The sequence below is a fragment of the Macrobrachium nipponense genome, chromosome 1 (assembly GCF_015104395.2).
Source record: "Macrobrachium nipponense isolate FS-2020 chromosome 1, ASM1510439v2, whole genome shotgun sequence".
Taxonomy (NCBI): Eukaryota; Metazoa; Arthropoda; class Malacostraca; order Decapoda; family Palaemonidae; genus Macrobrachium; species Macrobrachium nipponense.
The window spans coordinates 117,128,186-117,149,630 of NC_087200.1; the positions used below are offsets into that span (position 1 = coordinate 117,128,186).

The window sequence follows — 21,445 nt, forward strand, 5'->3', positions numbered from 1 at the left end:
TGCCTGGAGTTTAGTATGCAACCATCAGAAATGAAAAAAATTATCATTATCATATATAAATAATGCGATATATGATAGCGCAAAAACGAAATTTCATATATAATTGTATTCAAATCGCGCTGTACGCAAAACGGTTAAAGGTAACAAGTTACTTTTTTTTCGTTGTAATGTACACTAAATTGTGATCATTTTGGTATATAACACATTGTAAAACGATAAAAGCAACACAGAGAAAATATTATCACAAAATAATGCATGAATTCGTAACGCGCGGACGTAAACAAATATTTTTTTCAAAAATTCACCATAAAATCTAAATATTGTCCTCAGAGACTTCCAATTTCTTTCTTTTCAAAAAAAAAAAAATGAAAACAAATGATTGAATATTACTATACTGTAAGAGTATTAGCTTACAATTGCAGTTTCACGACCATATCTGACGAGTTAAAGTTGACCGAATGTCGAATTTTTTTATATATATATATTTTTTATATGCAACTATTTCGAAATAAGAAAAGTTACAACCCTCAAATATTTTTCGTTTTATTCTACATGAAATTGCGCACATTTTCATATATAAAACTCTATGAAATGCTAATATGAAAACTGAGCAAATATTCCGAGAATGGTACGTACACATTTCGGAGATTTGTGGCGGAGAATCCGCGCGCGGAGGGAAAGAAAGATTTTTTTTTAAATTCACCATAAATCTAAATATTTTGCTAGAGACTTCGAATTTGTTTCAAGATGAAGTTAAATGACTGAATATTACTAGACTGTAAGAGTTTTAGCTTACAATTGCGTTTTTCTACCATTTCGGTAGAGTCAAAGTTGACCCAACGTGGTTTTTTTTCTATTTATTGTGATTTATATGCAAATATTTCAAAAATGAGAAAAGCTACAACCTTCAATTATTTTTTGTTGTATTCTACATGAAATTGCGCACATTTTCCATATATAAAAAACTTTATGTAACGGCTAATTTAAAATGGTGCAAACATTACCACAATCACAGTATGATTTTTGCGGAAGAGTTACCGCTCGGACGTAAAGAAAATGTTATTTTTTTCATAAATTCACCATAAATCGAAATATTGTGCTTGAGACTTCCAATTTGTTGCAAAATGAAGGTAAATGCTTGAATATTACTAGAATATAAGCGTTTTAGCTTACAATTGCATTTTTCGACCATTTCGGTAGTCAAAGTTGACCGAAGGTTGAAAGTTTGGCAATTATTGTTATTTATATGAAAATATCTCAAAACTGATAAAAGTTACAATCAAGAGTATTTTATTGTTGTATTCTACATAAAAATGCACACATTTTCATATATAATACTTCATGTAACGGCTAATTTACAAGGGTACAAAAATTATGTCAAAGTGACGAAATAATTTCCGAGATGTGTCACAGATACTTTTTAGTGCGGCAAGAAAGAAATTCGCACTTGCACGCCTGCATAACGATTTTAAACAAAACAACACCTCGATCTGTGAACTCCCAGCATCCCCCAAGGCGCGTGATTCAAAAGTTTTAGGCTGGTAGGCCTATAAGTATTTTTCCGCGAATTTTAAAAAAAGTTTTGTAAGTCTACGTAAAATACGTCCAGTTGGCACACGGGAGACAAAAAATGTCGAAGTAAAATACGTCCAGTCGGCGTAAGAGGGTTAATTAATCATATAGTTCAACTTCATCTTTTATAACTTAAAAATGTATAATTTTCTTTAAAATAGTGTACTTTATTTAACACATTTAGCCTACATTCCCAAGTTAGCCTACTTTAGCAGATTCACATCAACCGTGCATTACGATGCTCCTGATTGCTGTTGATAAGCCAATCACAGGGCTGGAACTCTCAGTACAACAAAATTGAAATCACTAACACGAATTTACGTTAACAAATGAAATACGTATATATGAAGGAACGAATTCCAGTGTTTACGATAATGCTGCTGCATAAAATGGTCAAGGAACGCCTTTACATAGAGGCATGATGCTGACCAATAGGAGAGCAGGATCTTATGGCAGTGACTAGCATCAGGAACCAATGGGAGAGCGGGAGGATGGTAGCAAGTCTGCTCAGTTGGTGGCGCGAAAATTTTAAAATTGTTATCGGTGGTCCAGGCGAATCTCGGGACTTTACAGCAACAACCTTTCGTAACCTGAACTATTTTCATATGTAGAGCCCAAAAAATCTTCATATTTGCTTTCGTAACATGAATTTATCGTAAGCTTAGACTTTCGTATGTTGAGGTACCACTGTATTTAAAAAAGTATAGTGTTTATTTTCAAGTTAATATAAAAAACATATTTGACTTAACACATTTTCTTTTCATAACTAAGAATTCACACATTTTCTTTGTTTAAGTGAGAATTATTCTCACTTAAACAAAGTAGATATGGCATGATTTTTGCTGTCTTGAAGTTGTAAACAAACGTGGCGCCACCCATTCGGCCACGCAATGAACTAAAGACAGCTGAATCATGCCAACCAGTGGAGTTCCTAGACCATAGAATGCTGACTTTAAGAGTTTCAACTGTATAGCTTTTCTTTACAAAGTACTATATTAAAGCCTTATTTATTGTTTTAGTCATAGATTTCAAGGTTTTCAAAACCTAGGCTAGGCTAGATTATTGGCACTGAATAGCCTTTCTCTTGGCCACCTTTGGCTATTTTTTATTTTTGTTTTATGGTTTTTTTTCCTCTTCATGTTGTCGTCGTAACTCCTAGTTGTCGTGAAACGAGTTTGTCGTTAAATGAGGAGTAACTATACTGTACGTGTATACTCATTTTTGGGTTTTATGGTTTTAAACTTGTTCAAACACTTGTTACAGTATTGAAACTTAAATAGTAGTTGTGTTTTGTTCGTAGGTCGAGAAGGAGCTGACATTCATAGGCCTGTTGATACTGCAGAATATGCTGAAACCTGAAACGACTCCTGTGATTCATCAGCTTAAAGCCGCAAATATACGTTCGGTAATGGTTACAGGTTAGTTGTGCCGTAAAGGTGTAATTAGTAATTGTATCATTTATGATGATGGGGGAATTTTAGTGGTGTGCAATTATTTTAGATGGTTAGAGGTTTTAACAAACTATTTCTATTAGAACATTTGGCATGTGGTTTACAATGTGAAAATCCTCTCTCGGGATTTTTTATGTTTACATTTTTCCAAGGGTTAGAAGCACTGATGTTATGGAAAATTATATATATACTATATGAATAGTTTGCTATAACATCAGTAACAATGGTTAGTACCTTGAAACATACTATGTAAGTTTGAAGGTACTGTACAACCATGGTTACTGGTAAGCAGGCTTTACATGTACAGCAACACTTCAGTGTAACAGATCTCAGCCTATCAGACTTCTGTTTTATCTGCTACAAAGATAAGTTTTTTTTTTTTTGCCAACCTTGACAGTTCAAACAAAAATATACCTCAAACTATCATCTCAGACCACCCTAATATCATTTCAAAGCCATGTTACAAAATTAAGTTACTCTCAGGTATCCCCTATCATTTAGACACATTTTCTTTGGCCTACATAACTTTGTGCATCGTTCTGTTCATGCTGTAATGCACTGGGCATACATTTTACGTATATTGGTGTTTTCCTGTGTTGTAAGATGATTTTGAAATTGTTTACTCTGCAGGTACGTAATTTAGGATAGTACTATGTACTGTATAGAGCATATCTAAAATACAGGAGTAGTTTAGATTGACGAGACACGTACATGGCCCCAAACAGAATGTTACACCAATTTAGTAGTTTCATGTTTATGTAAAAATACTTTTATTATATAAAAATTATTTACTGCAGGAAGTTCTTGGTTTACATGAGTAGTTAACCACCCCTTCTAAAACACTTATAACTACCTAACTTGAAAGTTCGAAAACCAAATGTATATACATATGTAACAGGGGTTATAATTAATAATATATTTAATATGTTCGTTGTGACATTTCTTGGAATGTGAAGACTGTTCACTTTTAACTTCCCATATAGACAAGAGTCCGAAGCAACACCCCGAGAAAAGCTGATATATGATTTCTGGGTGGCGTGATATGAAAAGTGCATAGTTTAAGCGGGTCAATGTTCACGAGTTCATGGGTCTTGTCCAAGTGCCTTTGAGAAACTGGTTGTAGCCAGTAACGTGGGGCATTGTCGAAGTATGCATTCATATGTACGTGTGCGCATCTTCCTTTGATAATAGCGTCCTTAGCCAAGTCTATGGGAAGACTTGCAGAGAGACGTCCGTGAGAGAAAGGCAGAATGCTGGGGATAGCTCTGCAAAAGTTTCTTTGGTTCTGTGTGTGTTTTCCAGGCTGAGATGGGTAAGTGTTACCTTACTTTAGCCAAAGGAATGGCTTGTTAATACATTGTAAGAATGTTCAATCTTTAACTTTGTCTTTAAACTTATGTGTGCTAACGAGTGTGTTTTTCGTGTCTTTGAAACAGACGATTCTAGCGAGGGAACTAAGTGTTCTGGCAAGGGGGGGCAGAGGGTCCCGTATGGGAGGAGAGACAATTGGTGTGACAAATTACTGATTAAGATATTTTGAATACTGGGGGGTTAACTGAGTTAGTTAGTCTGTGAGACTTGGATTATTATCTTTCCATTGTTAAATAAATATTGTATTTTTGTAATGCAAGTCTCTCATTTGATGACCTGTTAGAATGGAGAGAAAGAGGTGGAGAGAGAGAGAGAGAGAGAGAGATTGCGAGGTGGAGAGAGAGAGAGAGGTTACAGGTCACGAGAGAGAGAGAGAGAGAGAGATTGTGTGTATCAGTTTGCCTGATGCTCGGGGTTCCACGTTTACCAAATAAAAACGAGATTAATATCTCGTCACAACGAACATATTAAATATATTATTAATTATAACCCCTGTCACACATATACCTAAAGTATCATCCTATATCAAATATATCTTAAACTGTTATCCTATTACTGTACATCTTTGAAAGGGTAAAGTAATCTTAAACATTTTACTCTTAAAAATATATATGTGTATGAGTGAGAAAGAGAGAGAGAGGGAGAGATAGAGATTTTCCAGTATCATATGTAGCTATTCTATTTAACCCACATGTATTTTGCATTATGTGCAGTATACTGTATATATACAGTGGGCCCCCGTATTCTTGTTCTCCGGATTCGCGGACTCACACATTCGCGGATTTCTCTCGGGAACGTTTCCCTGCATTATTTGCGGAAAATTCACGCATTGGCGGTATTTTTGTATGAGAAATATCCACAAATTCCTGGTTTTTTTTATCAATTTCATCATAAAATGCACTTTTGTGATAAAACTATTAAAAAAACCAAGTATGAAAATTTTTAGTGGTTTTTCTTGAGTTTTAACTAACAAAATAGGCTGTTTTTAGCGTTTTTATAGGGGTTCCAAACATCCGCGGGTTCTAACTATTCACGGGGGTGACTGGTACACATCCCCCGCGAATACGGGAGGACCCTTGGGGGATGCTGGGAGTTCACGGATCAAGCTGTTGTTTTGTTTACAATCGTTACCCAGGTGCGCAAGCGCGAATTTCTTTCTTCATGCACTAAAAAGCATCAGCAACACATCTCAGAAATTATTTTGTCACTTGACAATTTTTGCACCATTTTATATTAGCCATTACATGGAGTTTTATATATGAAAATGTGTGCAATTTCATGTAGAATACAACAAAAAACAACTCATGGTTGTAGCTTTTATCAGTTTTGAAATATTTTCATATACATAACAATAAGTGCCAAAATTTCAACCCTCTGTCAACTTTGACTCTACCGAAATGGTTAAAAAATGCAATTGTAAGCTAAAACTCTTATATTGTAGTAATATTCAATCATTTACCTTCATTTTACAACAAATTGGAACGACCCAGGCAAACGTCATTAAACTGTGCAAGCAAACGACCTGTGTTAAGCCTTTTCTGGGTGTGTATTTTCTACGAATGATTGCACCTTATGAAAAGCAGCTAGAGCATCCTTAATTTCTGCCGTTGTCATAGAGTCGTTGTCCTCCTCCTCGCCGCTGCTAGAGAACTCCTCTTGAACAACGTTATGTTGCATGGCCTCCAACTCCTTCAGGTCATCTGTCGCAAGCTCCTCTTGGTGCTCCTCGAGAAGGTCATTGATGTCGTCCTCGTCGATGACCAGCCCCATGGACTTGCCAAGTGCAACGATCTCGTTAAGATCTGGTTGCGAAACAGTTTCAGGATCGTCAACTGTTTCTGAATCTGCAGCATCAGCTTCGCCCACGTCAAATCCCTCGAAGTCTCGGGCAGATACGGCATCAGGCCAGAGTTTCCTCTACAAGGAATTCAAGGTTCACACCAAAACCTCCTGCCAAGCTTGGTCGATGAGTCGGATGCTTATTACGATATCGAAATGCTCCTTCCAAAATTCACGCAAGGTGAAGTTTGTGGCATCGGTGATGTCGAAACATCTCTTGAAAAGATGTTTCGTATACAGCTTCCTGAAGTTCGATATCACTTGCTGGTCCATGGGCTGGAGGAGAGTTGTGGTGTTAGGCAGAAGATAAAGAACCTTGATGAAGGAATACTCCACTAGGATATCTTCCTCGAGGCCAGGAGGGTAGGGAGGGGCATTGTCCAACACCAGCAGGCATTTCAGAGGGAGGCGCTTCTCTTCCAAGAATTTCTTCACTGTCGGGCCGAAACACAGATTTACCCACTCGGTGAACAAAAGGCTCGTTACCCAGGCTTTCGCATTAGCCCTCCACATCACTGGAAGCTTCTCCTTAAGCATTTTGTGGGCCTTGAAGGCTCGAGGAGTTTCGGAATGATAGACAAGTAGGGGCTTCACCTTGCAATCCCCACTGGCGTTGGAAGAAAGTGCAAGCGTAAGCCTGTCTTTCATAGACTTATGCCCGGGTAGCTTCTTCTCTTCCTGCGTGATTTATGTCCGATGAGGCATTTTTTTCTAAAAAAGGCCAGTCTCATCATAGTTGAAGACTTGCTGAGAACTGTAGCCTTCCTTGTTCATCATTTCGTCGAACGTCTTTTTAAAGGCTTCGGCCGCTTTCGTGTCCGACATGGCCGCACCACCGAATGGATGCCCGTTACTAATAAATTATTGCATGGTACTGCAAAATTTTATCACATAAGCTTCATAAAAAATAGTGAGAAGCTAAGATCGATTGCACTTCCAGTAGGTCGATTGTGGAATGGAATTAAGGGGCATTATGTACCTGAAAGCTCATGAGGTAGAAGCTGCTCTGATGTCCTTAGCCTTAAAAGTAGGCAATATGCTCTCTTAGATCTGAGAGTGGTCTCGGAGATAAAGTCCATTTAGGATGAAGGATAAAGCATTCTCAGTCAGAGGGAGAAAAGGGCCCTTACCAGAACACTATTGGTTATGGATGGCTCTCTGCTCTTCTGATCCTGCTCATTCTTGGTTAAAAATTCAAGGGTAAACGAGAACGAGCAAACCATGTCTCCTTGTGAAATAAAAACTTACTCTGAAACAATGCCTTGGATCTTGTAATATGTTTTAGTAGAAGCCAAGGTCACTAGGAAGATAGTCTTCCGATAAGGTTTTCCAGAGAAGAGGAACCTAAGGGATCAAAAAAAGGGAACCTGTCAGTCTCTTCACTACATCCAGGTTCCAGAGGACCAGGTTTTTCTTCCTTACTAGCATATGTCAAAGGACAAGAAAGGTTGTAAATATCTAGGGGTAACAAAAAGTCTAGGACCCTTGCTTAAAAACTGAGTTAAGCATAGTTTAATACCAATTTACAAGAGATTACAGATCTCCAATGATAAAAGAAGCAATCTGCAATTTGAGTCATAGGTGTCTCAGAAGAGACTTGGAGTCTGAGACACCTGCTTGGGAAAATTAATCACTTAGTCTGGGAGACTGAGCTAGAAGATACACATCTGCATCTAACAGTAGCCTCTTGTAGCAAGTCTTGAAAAAGCCTATTCATTCTGACAAGCTTCTGGACAGTCTGAAGTCTGTCTGAGCAAGAGCAAACCACTCTTAGTGATATCGCTGAAGCTAGGTGGTTTGAGGTACCATTATATCATGACTTAGAAAGGGGGCTAAGAAGCTCATTGTAACATTGCAATGAGTCTGAAATTGTTCAGTCCTTCCTTGACCACTTCAAAAGTCAGAAAGGTTTAAATTCTTGGTTGGACTGATCTTGCAGCATGGCATCTGTTGCCCATGCTAAAGGGTCTGGGGCTGGAGAGCAAAAGAGCAGACAACAAAGGTTCCTTTAGGTGGCAAACAGGTACAAAGTTGGCCTGCCCCAAAGATTCAACAGATCCCAACAGACTAGGGGATTTAAGGCCCACTCTCAAGTAAGAGCAAGCTTCTGACGGCTCATTCATCCGCCAGAACTATTCATTTGCCTGAATAAATCGAGTGACTAGAAAATTGATTTTGATTGTCTGTAGTAAAAGTTCTCTGTATTTAATGGAGAGAAAAAGAGAAAGAGTCTCCTTGATAGCATAATAATGTCCATCAGGGACATGCCCCAGAAATTTCCCGATACCCCCAAGTGGGCTTCCTAATCTACATCTAATAGGTGAGGGGAAGTCTTAAGTCTAGTCTCAAAGGCTGAAGGAATTTCCCTTCCAAAAGACTAAATTTGGACAGCCACCACTGTAGGTTCGACTTAAATCAGGGGCTTTGGGAAAAAACGACGGTGTCTGGCTGTGTTTCCCTGGTCCAGTTGGTCTTGTGTTCAAAACCTTTGAGCATTTTTCCTCGGAGTGAATCTAAGTCAGACAACCAGGAAAACTGATGTTCATGGCCAAAAAATTAAAACAAATACAAGGGGAGTGAGGACTCAACAGAAGACTTATGCTGTAGAGGAAGAAGCCTAGACCCCCAGACAGGAGGATCCTGTCTTATAAGACCAACCTGAGATACTCCCTGGAGCCTGGACATGGAAGGAAAAATCCTGCATATCCGAGATCTCCATCCATTTGCCCTGGAGAATGGATGACAGGACCGAGTGGTTCATCTCTGTCCTAGACTTCGTTACCTAATCGAAGAGAAAAAGGGAGCTATGGGCCATACAGACTACCTGACAATGCTTTGGACTCACAAGCAACCAAGAGAACTTGCAGATCATTGTGCAGACTCACAGACAATTGAGTGGACTAGTTGCTGACCATGCTGATTCTTAACAGTCATGAACATCTGTGTGGGATTGACTTTGTATTGGACTCGATAATGCCTTCTGTGGACTCAATGACACCTCTTACAGAAGGCTTATGGGAATCAGTGTCAGGAGCTCGGAAGTTGGTCAAGGCATTCAGGAATGGGCTCCATTAGGAAATGCTGGTCGAAGAGGGTTCATGGTGCTTTCTTTCTTGCTCGGAGTCCAACTTCCAACCAAAGAATGTTCTGGAGAGAAGATATCACCATTCCAAAGGAAGTCGGGCTTGGGAAGAGAGAGAGGGAACCACAGCGAAACTGCAGGAAGGCTGTGGGGTGAAGCTAACCTCCATACTGCTTGACAGGAAGTAGAGTACAGTGACCGTCAGCTGTGTGTAGCTTCAGTGGCTTTGAGGAACCAAAAACATTAGGGGGTTGCTTTTCTGCACTGAAACCCTTGGAACTGGATGAAAACTAGAGGAATGATACAAAACTCTTGAAGTCTAACTTGAATAAGAACTTGATGGATGACAGAGTCCCCAGTAAACTCATCCACTAATATTCCAAGAAAGAAAGAACGACGGAATAGAAATTAGAGGACCATCTGAAAATAGGTGTGATTCTCTTGGTATATGGAAAGTGAAAGCCTGAAAATTGTGACAGTTGAAACTGACATCCAAAAAACTGTAGGTGAAATAACAGGGCTGATTGTGTTTGTGTTGCTCTCTAAGTAGTAAAGAAGCACCAAAGCTCTCTCTTCTTGAGGTTCCAAAGAAAAGAGTGGAAATCTCTGTAAGTATCTCAATTGTCCTTGTCCACACAGGACAGGACTAATAGACAATCCAAGCTGATGCCTCTCGGTAAATACTTCAGAATCCTCTATCTTCCTAGCTAGTGCTCCTGTAGCCAGTTCAGAAAAGCCCTTCCACTCCAAAATTTTGACAAGATCTGTGACAAGGAGGTCTAGTCCAGCTGAAGCACCAGAGTGAGGAAGGTCAAAAGACACTCGACTTGCTCCTTTTCAATGGCTGTCCACTGAGACCTGGGAATGTACCACAGGCTCAACTGAGGGGGCAACTCCCCGGGGGCAAACCTCTCAGGCTCCCTTGGACCATCAGTATGGCCTCCTCCCAGGTTTAGGGGAGTCTAACAGGGACTTTGGGTGTAGGAGATCTGAGGTGCCAGGTAACCACCACCTCCACTATACTTCACAGCCAGTAAGAAGTCTTTCCAGTGGTTGTTTGTCGATAAGTGGGATTGGACAGCAGGCTCAGCTAACGGGGTGACGACCCATAGGTAAACCCCGCTGACCTGCCTTGGACTTCCAGTATGCATCCTCCCAGATTTAGGGGAGTCTGAGAGGGACCTTTGTCTAGGAGCATTGGGAGGTAAGTAGCAACCTCCACCACTGCACAAAACTTTACTACTAATACAACATTAATTTCCTGTTAACCCAGACACAAGACTGGCAAAGGCACAGGAAGGAACCAAGGGAACAAGGTGCAGGAGCAAGTGGATTAGAAACAAGAGGTCTAGTAGTAGGAGAGCAAAAAATGGTGCCAGACAATCAGGAGCTGGTGCCAGGCACTGGGTGCTCTGAGTTGGCACTGGGCACTGGATGCACTGAGTTGGCACCAGGCTGTAGTTGGTGCCATGTGAGCTAAGAGCACGGTTCTTAGTTGTCAAGAGTATCTGTTCCTAAAGCCCATCACAACCAAACATTATGCACAGTTACTCTCCTTTCTATAATCTACCCTCGACTTTTCCAGTTCTCTACAAAGGGAAATATGTTAAAGATTGCAAATTTGCTACAGTAGAAAAAAAATTATGAACTTGAATCAGACCTTAGTACTAATAACAAAACAATAAAATACTGATCCTGAAAGCCATAAGCTTTATTAAAGGCTACTTGAAATCAGTGATAATGAACAAAGCTGCTGCAATGCACCCAATGTTTACATCGAGAATGAGAATGGCAGAAACAGAATGCGGTTGTCTGCTAAGTCATTCCTAGTATTCCCATTAGTGGGCGGAGTCACCTACACTAAACAATTGAAGCTCTAGAGCTAATTTTGAAAGTAAGCTGCTGTGTGAGTTGAAAGCTATAGCTGTGGAATTACCTAGTAAGTTACTTTTATGAAAATGAAAATTAATTTTTTCCCTAACTTCTTGATTACAAAATGGTAGCTGTGACTGGCAGATATCCGCTGTGCCCTGTGTGTAGCAGTGACTGGCAGTTTCCCCTTCCCCTGTGTGGTTATCTTATGGCTTAGTTGTAACCTAAGTGTCCCTTGCTTTTTTTTTATCAATAATTTAGAATGACTTCTATTGTACATAAATGAGTTTTTTACTACAGAAATTTCTTCAGTTATCTTCAATATTAAGGGTTGTTTGTGTTGGAGGGGAATGGAAAATAAGTTTAGGCAGATCTACACTTAGTATGTACTTATTACCCCACCAAATATAGTGGCGTCACTGTTTTTAACAAGAAATCAGACTTGGTTCCTCCTCATTGGGACATAGTAAATACTTTCCAATCCTGGTAATTGATATTAAACTAATAGTTTCAATGATTTACTGTATGTGTTACCATTTCAATAAAAGGGACCATAAGACTTCAACTCATTGCATTAGTTAAATGTAAGTGGAATCAGCTTTTATTCAGAGCTTTTGATGTCCTCTGTTCAATGTAATTGAATTTATATACTTTTATGTTTCACAGGTGATAACATCCTGACTGCAATCAGTGTTGCACGTGACTGTGGCATGGTTGATGTTGCTGACAGAGTCTTGATGGCAAAAGTTACATCTCCCACATCTAGTCAGGCCTCAACTCTTACTTTTGAGCCAGCAGACACTCCTGATATCCTTGTCCAGCATGCAGATATGACAGATAATGTGAGTATTTTAGTACAGTAGGGCCTCGTTAATCGGGGGGGATAGGGCCCAGAACCTCCCGTGATAAGTAAATACCCGTGTTATCATGGTACCCCCCCCCTAAAAATTGCTTTAAACTGCCTACTTTTAATAATTAACCCACCCAAGACCACTATTTCAATGTTTATAACTGCCTACTTTAGTTCAAGCACCAAATATGTCTTCAACTATCACCTTAAACTAAATTCAAAACAGTTTCAAAGTTATTCTTTCCTATCTTCAATTTCCCCTTCATCAGATCAGCAAACAAAAGTATACTTACCTAACAATTCCTTTCTATTTTCATGATTTGGCTGCTGCACCAAACTAAAAGTACATAGTATATCTATTTCGTGAATGAACATATTTATCATAAAAAAACATGATTTACTGTAATGATTACAGCACCCAACTGTAATATTAATGTATAGGCTAAACAGCAAGATACAGCAATAAAAATCTATTTTTGTCTTTTGTTTACATTTAGAATCGGCTGATGGACTTTTATTACCGAAAGAATTATTTTGGAAAACAATTTATTTGCTAAAAGAAATGAATTTATTAATGGAATTATTATTATTATTAACTTTGTGCATAATAGTTTATGATGTTATGGTACAGTAATTCATATTTCATTGAGAGAGAGAGAGAGAGAGAGAGAGAGAGAGAGAGAGAGAGAGAGAGAGAGAGAGCTAGAGAGAGAGAGAGAGAGCAGCAGCAGCAGCAGCTTAGGACGAGAGTACTGTTGACTATCTTAGCTCGAGAATAACATAATGAAATTTTTATTTTAAATATTTTTATGTCGATAAGAAATGAAACATGGATAGTGATAAGATATTCTCTTGTATACTGTTATGATATGTGATAATCATTGAATCAACTATAAAAGTTGTATTGAAGCAGTTTCGTAAATCACAGAAAGAATAAAAATATGGCAACCATCTTGTTCTTTTATTACGATAATAATAGGTCAGTATTATAGTTTTTTCTGTGAGAGAGAGAGAGAGAGAGAGAGAGAGAGAGAGAGAGAGAGAGAGAGAGAGATTGATTTTGCTATTTACATTCATAGTATTTGAAAATTTGTAAATGAGTTTATCCTAAAAATGCATTTAGTCTGAGAAAATGAGTTTACCTATGATTTAGTCATGAAAAGAGAAAACAGTAATTAGTGAATCTTGCTCTATGATAAAATTCGCGATTTCGTTAATTTTCCGGAATATACGTAGTATTTGGGCTCCACAAAAAAAGTAAGTAAAGTGATTTATGACAGAGTTTAGAGGATACTTACGTAAAAATACGACCTCCGCTTCCAAGCCTTCCTCTTCCAAGGCTTCTCCCCCACCCAAGGGGTCGAGAGCCAGCACCTCCAGAGCCAAGCTGGTGGAGTCCGGCTTTGACTAGGAGGCATTCGCAAATCTCCTGATGATGAAGATGAGCGAGGTAGTGGACACCAAACTTGAGTCGGTGTCCACTCGACTCGCCTCAGGCCTGGAGACCTCGGGTCAGTCGATCCTATCTCTGACCCAGAGGATCAGAGCCCAGGAGGAATTAGTGTCTGGAATCCTCCAGTCCGGGACCAAGGCACAGACCGTGACAGTACCGGACGCATCAAAGCTGCCGCCATTTGAGAACAGCAACCCGTGGCGGTTAGCTCTGCCTGCCCCTTACTCAGATGGAAATCTGACAATCGAAGGTTGCGGAACCCAGCCGGTAGAAGACTTTGAGTTCTTCCCGGCGGGCCTTCAATTTCCATTCCCAGGTTACACTAGACTAGCAGAAGATGCGCTATTCAGAGTAGACAAGGTCCTGAAAGAGACCGTCATCTACCCTAGGGACCAAGCCCAGTCTGCATGGGTCCGCACCCTTACAGAATGGGACTGCGTCAACACAAAGTTGATGCCCCATAAAGGTTGCTTCACGATGTTTGTGGCCCTGCGAGGAGTTCCGACTCCTTGCACTTCAAAAGTGGCGGAGTTGACTCTACAAGCTGCGGTAGAGGACAAACCCTTACCTCTATTAAAAGAGACAGAGGCTACCTCCTTGCTCTTCTCCGGCAATGTAGTTTTGGACTGACGCCCCGGCTACGTTCACGGTGGGCAAGCTCGACCCAGAGTGTGCCTCCGCCCTGTTCACTGAACGTCTACCTAGGATTCCGGACCCCTTGGTCAAAGCGGAATTCAAAGCGAGATTAACTCAGTCACCTTCCAGTCGGACCTGTATGACTACAGTGGCTAGGCGAGCCAGCAGGAAGCATGTCTTTGTGAATGCTTCCATAAGGCACGAGCCAAACAGACTCATAAAGGCTTCAATTTGGGGTGCCAACCTCTTCCCTGAGGATGCGGTCAACAACGTCCTCAGTGAGGCAGCTAGAGCTAACCAGAACCTTCATGTCCGTTGGGGACTTCCTTTTAAAAGGAAGTTTGAAACCCCCAGGCCACAATCCAAACCTAGGAAGAGGGCGAGGAAATTCCAACCTTACCAGTCCTCTCATCCTCAGACGGTTGTCCAGTCGGTCCCTGTCTCCCAGATCGGCAAGCCTTCAACATCCAAGGCTCAGCCACAGCAGCAGTTTGTCCTGGTTCAGAGTCCTCCGGCTCACCAACCCTCAACCTCAACAGCCTTAGTAGCCTCCCCAGCCTTCAACGCCTCCTATGAGTCACGAGGAGCATTTCGCGGCTACTGTAGACATGCAGGGAGTAGCAGAGCCAGAGGTGCCTTCCGGCAGAGAGGTGGCTCTAGAGGCAGAGGCTTCAGGGAAGGCAGAGGAGGCAAGACTGCAACTAACCAGTGAGACCCCGCAGGTGGGCAGGAGACTATATCTCTTTCGGGACCATTGGACCTTCAGTCCATGGGCCCACAGCATTGTATCGAAAGGTCTAGGGTGGAAATGGGAGATAGGGCCTCCTCCACCAGTCAGTTTTCACCAGACTCCAACGATGGACCTACTAGACTATGCCAAAGATCTCCTCCAAAAGAAGGCAATAAAGAAGGTCAACCGCCTAAAGTTTAAAGGACGTCTGTTCAGTGTACCAAAGAAGGACGCGGACAAACGAAGAGTGATTCTGGACCTGTCCCGTCTCAACTCATTCATTCAATGCGACAAGTTCCGCATGCTGACCGTCTCGCAGGTGCGGACCTTACTTCCCCGTGGGGTCGTCACCACCTCTGTAGATCTTACAGACGCTTACTATCGTGTTCCGATAGCAAGAAACTTCTCTCCATACCTAGGCTTCAAACTAGGAAAACAAGCTTACTCATTCAGTCATGCCATTCGGGCTCAACATAGTGCTCAGAATTTTCACCAAACTAGGAGAGACGGTAGTCCAAGAACTAAGAGCTCAAGGGTTAATGTTAGTAGCTTACCTAGACGACTGGCTCATTTGGGCAACCAACGACGAGGAGTGTTGCAAAGCAACAGCCAAAGTAATAGAATTCCTAGAGTATCTGGGTTTCCAGATAAACAAGGAAAAATCTCGTCTCGTTCCGGCATCCCGCTTTCAATGGTTGGGAATCCAATGAGACCTAAACTCGCACAAACTATCTCTCCCATCCAAGAAGGCCAGAGAGATAGTGAAGGCTACAAGACAGTTCCTCAGACGTCCTGTTGAAAGCCAGACTGAAGGATATCAATCGAGTCTGGCGAAAGAGAGCCAACAACAAATTCAGAGACAAGATCTCTTTAATTCTGCCGATATTGATGAAAAGGCTCCGTTCGTGGACGGAACACCGGAGCCTTTCCAAGTCAGTGCCACTGCAATTTCCCCCGCCGTCTCTGATAGTCCACACGGACGCCTCTCTGAGCGGTTGGGGGGTTGCTCACAATACAAGAAAGTTCAAGGAATGTGGTCGAAGATGTTCCGCCAGTTCCACATCAATGTCCTAGAAGCAATGGCCATTTTTCTGACCTTAAAACGTCTGGCTCCAGTCAAAAACGGTCATGTAAGATTAGTCTCGGACTGCGCAGTGATAGTTCATTGCATAAACAGAGGAGGCTCCAGGTCGAGCAAAGTAAATCATGTGATGATTGCGATTTTCTCATTAGTGACGAAAAATCGTTGGCACTTGTCAGCTACTCACCTGGCAGGAGTAAGGAATGTCATCGCAGACTCACTATCCAGAACGACTCCGCTGGAGTCGGAGTGGTCCCTAGACATGAAGTCATTCTGTTGGATTTGCAATCAAATCCCCGGCCTTCAAGTAGACCTGTTCGCCACGGGGTCCAATCACAAACTTCCGTGTTATGTGGCTCCCAACCTGGACCCTCTAGCTCACACCACGGATGCGATGTCCATAGACTGGAACAGTTGGCAGAAAATTTACCTATTTCCACCAGTAAACCTTCTGATGAAAGTCCTGCACAAACTCAGATCTTTCACAGGACAGGTAGCATTGGTTGCACCCAACTGGCCGAAGAGCAACTGGTTCCCTCTTCTAGGATTGAATCTCCATCCCAGACAGATCCCCTGTCCAGAACTGACTCAGGTAGTACAAACTCGGACTGTGTCAGCTTCCTCAATAATTCTAAATGCCCTAACTTTATGGACTTCATGAAGTTTGCGGCCCAAAAGGACGCTAGTATCGATCCACTAAACATCCTGTTCATAGAATTGGATAAAAGAGAGTCAACACTCAGTCAGTATGATTCTGCAGTAAAGAAATTGCCCATCTTTCTAAAAGAATCAGATGCCCAAAAGATGACTACGAATCTGGTAATTTCATTCTTTGGAACCCTATTCGAGAAAGGTCTAGCTGCTAGTACCATTACTACAACCAAATCTGCCTTAAGGAAGATTTTTCAGCTTGGCTTTAGTATTGATTTGACAGATTCGTACTTCTCTTCCATCCCTCGAGCATGTGCCCATCTGAGACCAGTAGACCGCCCTCATGCGGTCTCCTGGTTTTTAAATGATGTACTTAAATTAGCCTCAGACACTGATAATGATTCATGCTCATATATAACCCTTCTCAGAAAAACACTATTCTTAATGAGTCTGGCTTCAGGCGCCAGAATATCTGAATGTCGGCTCTCTCTAGAGACCCAAATCACGTCGATTTCCTTCCGTCAGGTGAATTTCTACTATCCCCGGATCGGAAATTCTTGGCCAAGAATGAAGACCCACAAAACAGGTGGGCTCCGTGGAAGATTATTCCTCTTACACAGGACACAGGATGCATCATTGTGTCCTGTCGTCACTCTTAAATCTTATCTGGCCAGAACTTCTGAAATGTCTTCAGGTCCTCTTTTTATTAGAGAGAAAGGCAGAACAATTTCCTTAAAAGGTATTAGACAACAAATCCTTTATTTTATTAAACAAGCCAATCGGGATTCAGTCCCTCACGTCCATCATATCCGAGCAGTGGCTACCTCGATTAACTATTTTCACAATATGAACTTCGAGGATCTGAAGAAATATACGGGTTGGAAATCTCCGGCAGTATTTAGACGCCACTATCTCAAGAATTTAGAGGCCCTCAAATTTTCAGCAGTGGCTGCAGGGAGCATAGTCTCCCCTGAGATAACCGAGTCCTAAAACACTATTTTCTATTACTTTATTCTGCTTAGCTTTTTCCCTTGTTACTCACTCCTTCCTACCTGCCTCGCTCGTAATCCCTACCAATCTCTCTCTCTCCTCTCTCTCTCTCCTCTCCCTCTCCCCCCCCCCCCCCCCCCCCCCCCCCCCCCCCCCCCCCCCCCCCCAGTGCCGGGCTGGTTTGCTTGTCATTCCGTTGCCGGACTTGTACATAGTGTATATGACCCCTTTTTGTATTCCTTACCTGTTATTGTACATTCTTATATGTATCTGGTCATATTGGTTCCATCTGTCATACCATTGTAATTTATTTCTTTAATACTAGTTATTAAAACTTAATTTTAAGAATACAGCTAAGTTTGCTTGCTTCTTTACATTGCTTATTAAATTTAATCTTAAGAGAACATTAAGTTTTATTGTTCCTTATATAGTTTTGCTTTGCATCTTTCAAGCTTGTATGGCAATTCTCTGATACTATTTCACCGGCCGACACAGGTCGAACCCAGAAAAGGGATTTTGACGAAGGAAAAATCTATTTCTTGGGGAAGACCTGTGTCGCCCGGTGAACCCGTCCCCTTCTCTTTTCCTGATCGGCACCCTGTAGCCAGTCCAAGCTTGGGTGCTTAATCCAGGAATGAAGCCGCCGGGCATGGGTTGTAGTAGTAGCGAGCAGAAGGTAGATGTAGTAGTCCTTGTAACGGCACTTGCCTTGTGAGGGACTTTAAAGGAAACCTCCTAATAGGCAGGAAACCTGTGATAGTGGCCTCCACTCGCCCCAGTGCTTATACTGACGCCCTATGGTGTCCGAACTGAGGGTAGTAACTTAGCATTCCATTTAGCTTTTTCTCTGGTATATTTAGCATCTATTTATACCTAGAAATGCGTGCTACAGGACCATTTCACCGGGCGACACAGGTCTTCCCCCAGAAATAGATTTTTCCTTCGTCAGAATCCTTTTAGAGGGAGTCTCAAGTTTGTAGAGCACATCTAAAATATTTGCTAATTATTATCATTTTATTTTTGTAATAAATACACTTTTTACGATAAAAAAGTAATTTACTAATTTTCAGGTGTTGATATTAATGTAAACTCAGTAAATCATCAATAAAATATATTTTTTACTTAAAAAGCATTCACCAAACAATGTGCAAATGTCAAACACAAAGCTCCTTGGAAAGAAAATGCAGCTGAGGAAGCTGCAATACGTAAGCACACTGCTACTTGACATGCTGTTGGCTGGTGTTTGCAAAGAAGCCAATCCAGGAGTGCCATTCATATTACTTAGTGCTGGTTGGCTGGCTCATTGAAATGTGCTGCAGGAGCTCACATCTCTGCCAGTTCACTGCTTAGGCCTCGGCTATTTGAGTGTTTCACTACGTATCTGTGTACTTTGCATATCTCTATGTGTTGTTTTTAATTTTTTTGTGTATTTTTTAATTGTCCTAAGATGCCTCCTAAATGGCCTGCTCCTTCTAAGGCTTCTGGCAAAGAGCCTAAGTACCAGATGAAGGTCATGCCACTGCAGGAGAAGGTAGCACTTGTGGAAATATTGAAGGAAGGGAAACGTTACACCACGATAGCCCAACATGATGGCTGGAATGAGAATACCATCCAGAACATCAAGAAGAAAGAGGTGGGGATAGGAAGGCCATGGACAGTTTCCACTGTGCATGATAAGAGCATCGTTTGGATGGAGTTAGCTTTGGCGTTATGGCTAACAGGCTGCCGTGAGAAGAACATTCCCCTTGACAGCAACATCATCAGCGAGAAGGCACAAAACTCTTACCAGCAGTTTTCAACTGTTACGGAAGGCAGTGATGTACAGGAAGCAAACTTCTGAGACTCTGACAGCCTAGGCAAAGAAGGAGAGGAAAAAGCACAACCGTTGTCTGCTCCTGAAGGTTTTTGACCCAGTAATATGTGGTCCCACCATTTCTAGGAGTGGTTTCACTTAGTCTGTTTCTCTGTATGGAGAAATGGCATTGGTAGACATGAAAGCAGTCATAAAATATCATAGACCTTCAAAAAAGTCATCAAGGACAGGGCTACCATCCAGAACAAGTGTTCAATAGGAACAAGTCTGGCTTTTTCCGGGAAAAAATGCCTTCACGGACATACCTCATGAAGGACGAAGCCAGCGGCCCTGGGTTTAAAACCCAGAAGGCTAGGGTTACCCTCATTATGTGTGGCAATGCTGCTAGCCTCATGCTGAAACCAGGCCTCCTTTACAAGGCCGCAAACCCTGTGGCCCTCAAGAATAAGAACAAGAACTTGCTGCCTCTGTTTTGGATGCACAACGCCAAGATCCTGGACCACCAAAGTCCATACGTCTTAACTGGTTCATTCTGAGCTTCATCCATCAAGGATTACCTCAACGACCTGTGCATGGAGTTCAAAGTGGTGTTAATTATGGATGATGCTGGTGGCCACCCTGTCGATCTTTATTAGGCTGAAGTCCAGTTCGAGTTCGTCCCCACCAATACCACCTCTCCTCCAGCCTATGGACGAGGGTGTGATCCATGCCTTCAAGGCACTCTACACCTGGAACTCCCCCTCGAGCACCTTGTGAAGGCAATGGACACTTGACAGTTAATTTACACTGAAGGAGTATTGGCATAAATTCACATTTGCCTCGTGTGTGACTGTCATGGACAGGAGATTCTTAATAATAGAAGATTCTTAATAACATGCTGGAAGTTGTTGTGAGATTGTGTTCACAATTATAAGGACTTCTTTCAATAAGAAATTCAACATTTGGTCATTGATAAGTCAGTCCAGTTGTTGAGGACACTTTGTGGAGATGGCTTCAGTGACATCATTGATGCCCACTCAAACCCCCCTGATGGACCAGGATTTGAAGAGCTGACAAAGTCTGCCAGCGAGTAAGAAGACTGGGACGAGGAGTAGGACAAGGTCCTGTCTTTGGAATGTCCGTCTTGAATAATAGGGGCAACCCGGGAGCTGCAGGAGATGACTGGGGTATGGTATCCTTATAATATGGAATGCTCCATAAAGTTCTCAAATGCCCTTAATGGAATTTTTGGGCCCTATTATAATCTCATCAGTGTGAAGAAACGGCAACGGCAGCTGCCTATCACTATGTATCTTGAGCCCTTGATGAAGGACCCTCCAAAGCCTCCCAAAACCCCTGATGAAGTTCAATTGGGGGATGAAGCACCTGAAAAAGTGGAAGAGGTGCCCCCAGGGGAGATACAACTCATCTGCTTTGCTCTGCAGTCATATTTTCATTGTCATTCATCAGACTGCACAGCTAATTGATCATCATCTTCAACCAGCATTCATCACTGGTGAGTACCCGTATTATTTATGTAATCTTAAACTTCTCATTAATTTGTATATTGTTTTCGGTGCATATTTAGGTACAGTACTTAACTGTTCCCTGTACTTGAGGCTGTACCAGTGTGACCCATATTTATTGTATTTATATGTTAAAAGGCTTGAATACTTAATGAAAGAATAGTGTGTGTGCTTGAATATAGATGTAACTTGGTTAGTTTTCACCTTGGTTAAAGTAACACTAGTAGGAGTGTTCTTAAGTCATATATTTTAAGGGTAATGTTGTAAGATGACTTTGAAATGGTGTTAATATGTTTCAGGGTGAAAATTTAAGGTATATTGGGTGTTTGAACTATTAAAATTGGTAGTTGGTGTTTTTAGAGGTACCATTGCTTTTCAAGGAAAATCTGTCGTATGTTGTTTTATAAAAGTGTTTGAATATTTCAGTAAGAATTCTTTGAATTTCCATAGTTGTCGTTGTTTTTATAGTGTTCTGGATGTTATGATTTAAGTTTTTTATGATTGTATTAATGTTGGAGTACTAAGTCCATTTTTCTGATTTTAATCAGT

At 41.3% G+C, this 21,445-nt stretch overlaps 1 protein-coding gene across 1 annotated transcript in view; it reads left to right on the top strand.

Annotated features, from left to right (window-relative positions):
• Nucleotides 1-21,445, top strand: part of LOC135219574 (polyamine-transporting ATPase 13A3-like) — a 445,505-nt gene that overhangs the window by 329,895 nt on the left and 94,165 nt on the right. The window contains exons 18-19 of the mRNA XM_064256451.1: nt 2,873-2,990; nt 11,854-12,029. Coding sequence (XP_064112521.1) covers nt 2,873-2,990; nt 11,854-12,029 — 294 coding nt within the window. The remainder of the gene's footprint in view (nt 1-2,872; nt 2,991-11,853; nt 12,030-21,445) is intronic.